The 4329-nt window shown below is 37.5% G+C and overlaps 1 protein-coding gene across 1 annotated transcript in view; it reads left to right on the forward strand.

The window, feature by feature from the left end:
• The window catches only part of LOC125028769 (WD repeat-containing protein 54-like), a 9870-nt gene extending 5742 nt beyond the window's left edge, over positions 1-4128 (forward strand). The window contains exons 5-8 of the mRNA XM_047618251.1: positions 308-515; positions 1966-2071; positions 3117-3236; positions 4000-4128. Of these exons, the coding sequence (XP_047474207.1) occupies positions 308-515; positions 1966-2071; positions 3117-3236; positions 4000-4128 (563 nt within the window). The remainder of the gene's footprint in view (positions 1-307; positions 516-1965; positions 2072-3116; positions 3237-3999) is intronic.
• The last annotated feature ends 201 nt before the right edge of the window (positions 4129-4329 follow it).

The raw sequence follows: 4329 nt of genomic DNA on the forward strand, positions 1-4329 counted from the left end.
TGAAACGTCATTATTGTATCATAAACATAATTAATAAACAACACAAATCATATCTTTATTACAACATAAACATCATTTATACTAAAAAAAAAAACACGTTATTATTACCATATTGACGTAAACAATACTCTAAAAAAACACTTTATTATTACCACATTGGCATCAGTAATAATCTAAAAAAAAAAAAAAAAAAACATTTTTATGATCGTATTGACATCATCAATATTCTAAAAACACATCATTATAGTACTATAAACATCAGTAATACCCCATAATCGCTTAAGATCCCTTGCCGTCTCTCCCCCAGGCGTGCATACAGGCGAAATCCTCACTCTCCCTGTGACCGAAGACGGCACAGTAGGCGAGGGAGAGAGAGTGAGGTACCACGCCCGTCCTGTGACCGCCCTCGCCGCCCATGGCCTCGTCCTCGTCAGCGCCGACGACCAAGGGACTATTGTGGTGGCCGAGGATGTGGAGGGACTGAGGAAATTGTGTCTGATTGAGACATATAACGAGTGAGGACTTTGGGAATTCTGTGTCTCGTATTCCGTTGGTCTTTTGTTCTTTCTGATGGTGTTGAGAGGGAGAGGGGACAGGGAGAGGTAGGGAAGGAGAGGGAGAGGTAGGGAGAAGGAGAGGGAGATATAGGGAGAGGGAGAGATAGGGAGAAGGAGAGGGAGAGATAGGGAAAGGGAGATATAGGGAGAAGGAGAGGGAGAGATAGGGAGAAGGAGAGGGAGAGATAGGGAGAAGGAGAGGGAGAGATAGGGAGAAGGAGAGGGAGAGATAGGGAGAAGGAGATGGAGAGATAGGGAGAGGGTGAGAGGGAGGAAGGGAGGGAGGGAGAGGGAGAGGGAGAGAGGGAAGAGGGAGGAAGGGAGGGAGGGTGAGAAGGAGAGACAGACAGACAAACAGAGAAAGAGAAAACAAAAAAGAAAAAGCGAAAAGGATGAAATCCTCATTATTTTTTATTTTTTTTTACTATTACCGTCATCATTATTATTATTATGATCAACGTTATCATCATTTCTACCATTTACACTATTATCATTAATATTTTCATTATCATTACTAGTATCATGACTGTTGTCATTGTTATCGCGAGTAGTAGTAAATACGAGTCAATTTAGAGATATTAGTTTACCCAAAATTAACCTTAACGTCCGGTTCAAGATGGCGCCGGATACTGGACTGTAGTTTTATTATTGTCGTTCTTGTGATATTGAAATAGTTGATTAAGATGTTTTTGTAACTGTAACTGCTGTTATTTTGTTGTTGTAACTGCGCAAGGAACATATAACCAGGTAGTTCCACTTCCATTTGTCCTGCTGAACCCCAAAATGAATTTGACTTTATCCCAAGAGTATCGTGGCAGCTGTTAATATTAGGGTACTCTTCGTTATCATAAATAAGAGGGCATCTTTTGTTTTATCTTTGGTAATTACAACAATGCTGAGTAAATTATCAAATAGTCATGTATCTAGCTAAATCTGATATCTCAAGGTGCGCTCCCATTGGCTAAACGTGATGACGTCATTAGCTCTGTCCTTTTATTTGACCCGGTCAACTCATGCAATATTTTGAAATATATATATACATATATATAAAGAATATTTAATATTTGCTATGAATAAGCTAAAGGGGCGGGGCTTAGCACGGAAGTTGCCAGCTAAGATTTTCATCAAGTTACTGCCTTGTAACAATGGATTTTTCTTTGATAATTATTGTACTTACCATTACCATTATTTGTTATCATAATTAATTTATTATGATAATAATCATCATTATCATTCTTTATGATCATGATTTATTTATTATTATTATTTATTAATACTATAATTTATTTTCTCAACAGTACCAAAAGCTTCTCAGGCCAAATACCATAAAAAGTTATTATATATATATATATATATATATATATATATATAAAATATATATTTCTAAATTAAATTTGATACTCTTCAGAACTGCCGTGACGTGCCTCAAAGCCTGGGCAGGTCAGATTGTGGCGGGATACCTGTCAGGACACATCAGGATATTCAATCTTCATGATGGCAGGATACAGGCTGAGGTAAGTGAAGGATACTTGAAAAAAATAATGATAAATATATGAATAAAGGAATAGATGAAGAAGTATATGAATAAATGAATGAATTAATCAGTCGCTTATAGCAAAGATCGTTTCTTTATTTCTGTCTGTCTGTCTATTTTTTTTATTTTTTGTTTCTTTGATAGGAATTTATACGAATTGTAAGGGATTTTAAGGTTTATATATGATACAAGGAGTATAGATAGGTATAGCTTATGTAAAATGAACCTCGTTTGTTTAATATTTTTCGTGAAACGTTTGCTAAAAAATAATCAGTTATGGACTCAATATAATTATGTATTTTAATGAAACGTAGTTATTTATTGCCCGTGTTTTTTTTTTTAAATAATATTGTTATTTTTGTTGTTGTTTTGATATTATCATTGTTATTATCATTATTATCATTATTGTCATTATTGTTACTATTATTATTGTTGTTAATATTATTATTATTATTACTGTTATTATTATTACTTGTATCATTATTATGAATATTATTATATTATCATTATTGTTATTATTGTTATTATTATTAGTAGTACTATTACCATTATTATTATTATTATCTCTTTGTCTCCCTCCACCCCCTTTCTCTTTCTCTCTCTCTCTCTCTCTCTCTCTCTCTCTCCCTCCCTCCCTCTCCCTCTCCCTCTTCCTCTCCTTATCCCTCTCCCTCACTCCCTTTCCCTCTCCTTCTCCCTCTCCCTCTCCCTCTCCCTCTCCCTCTCCCTCTCCCTCTCCCTCTCCCTCTCCCTCTCCCCCTCCCTCTCCCTCTCCCTCTCCTCTCTCTCTCTCTCTCTCTCTCTCTCTCTCTCTCTCTCTCTCTCTCTCTCTCTCTCTCTCTCTCTCTCTCTCTCTCTCTCTCTCTCTTTCTCTCTCTCCTCCTCTCCCTCTCCCTCTCCTCCTCTCCCTCTCCCTCTCACTCACTCCCTCACTCCCTCACTCCCTTTCCCTTTCCCTTTCCCTCTCCCTCTCCCTCTCCCTCTCCCTCTCCTTCTCTCTCTCTCTCTCTCCTTCCCTACCCCAGGTCTGCGCCCACGTACGGGCGGTATCTGGCCTGGACATCGCCGTGGAGTCGGGTCTTCTGATCACGTCGGCGGAAGACACCTACGTCAGAGTGTGGCAGCTCGGCAAGATCGACGTCCCTGTGAGTTTCTTGTTTTTGTTTTTTGTTTTTGTTTTGTTAATTTTTATGATTTAGTTTAATTATTGGTATTATCTTCTTTTTTTGGGTCTTACTTTTTTATTTATTTTATTTGTGGCAGCTCGGCAAGATCGACGTTCCTGTGAGTTTCTTGTTTTTGTTTTTGGTTTTTGTTTTGTTCTTTTTTGTGATTGAGTTTATTTATTGGTATTATCTTCTTTTTTTGGGTCTTACTTTTTTATTTATTTTATTTGTGGCAGCTCGGCAAGATCGATGTTCCTGTGAGTTCCTTCGCGGTGGAAATGTTTTTTTGTTGTTGTTGTTATATTTATGATATGATATGTTGTTGTTATATTTATGTTATCTTCATTTTTGGGTCTTACTTTTTTATTTTTTTATTTTGTTAACCTTTTTATTTATCTTATTTGTTTATTTATCTTATTTTTATTTATTTACTTTTTTTTTTTCTTTTTTTTTTTTTTTTTAAATATCTTGTGTGTTGACTTACATGTGTAGGTACGTATATGCGTGTATACATGTATAATTACATGGATTCTCTTGTGATGAAAATGGGTCCCCTTATTATGACTATTATTATATATATATTTTTTTTCTTTTTTGTTTTAATCTTATGTTATATATACGCAAGAAGACTCGCGCATGCCTATCTGTGGAAAATACGTCATGTCATTTTTTTCCTATAATTCTATACATGTGTACGTACAAATCCACTTCCTTACCCACCCATACCCTTCCCTTTTCGCAGATCGAGCATAAGTACAGTTTCAGCGAGCGAGACACCTCCCTCTGCGGCGTGGCGTTCACAGACGATCTCGGGGCAGGGTACCTCACTACAGGCTACGATCGCCTCGACCTGCTGTGCTACGCTATGTAATGTGGTGGTGGTGGTTGGTGGTGGTGGGGGGGTTCTGTAATCCCTCTGCGCTCTGGCTGTGTCTGTCTGTCTGTCTGTCTGTCTGTTTTTGTCTCTCGCTCTGTTTGTTTGTGTCTGTCTCTCTTGCGCTCTGTTCGTATGTGTCTGTATGACTTTCTCTTGTTCTGTTTGTCTGTGCCTTTCTGTCTCTCTCGTTCTATT

The sequence above is a fragment of the Penaeus chinensis genome, chromosome 9 (assembly GCF_019202785.1).
Source record: "Penaeus chinensis breed Huanghai No. 1 chromosome 9, ASM1920278v2, whole genome shotgun sequence".
NCBI lineage: Eukaryota > Metazoa > Arthropoda > Malacostraca > Decapoda > Penaeidae > Penaeus > Penaeus chinensis.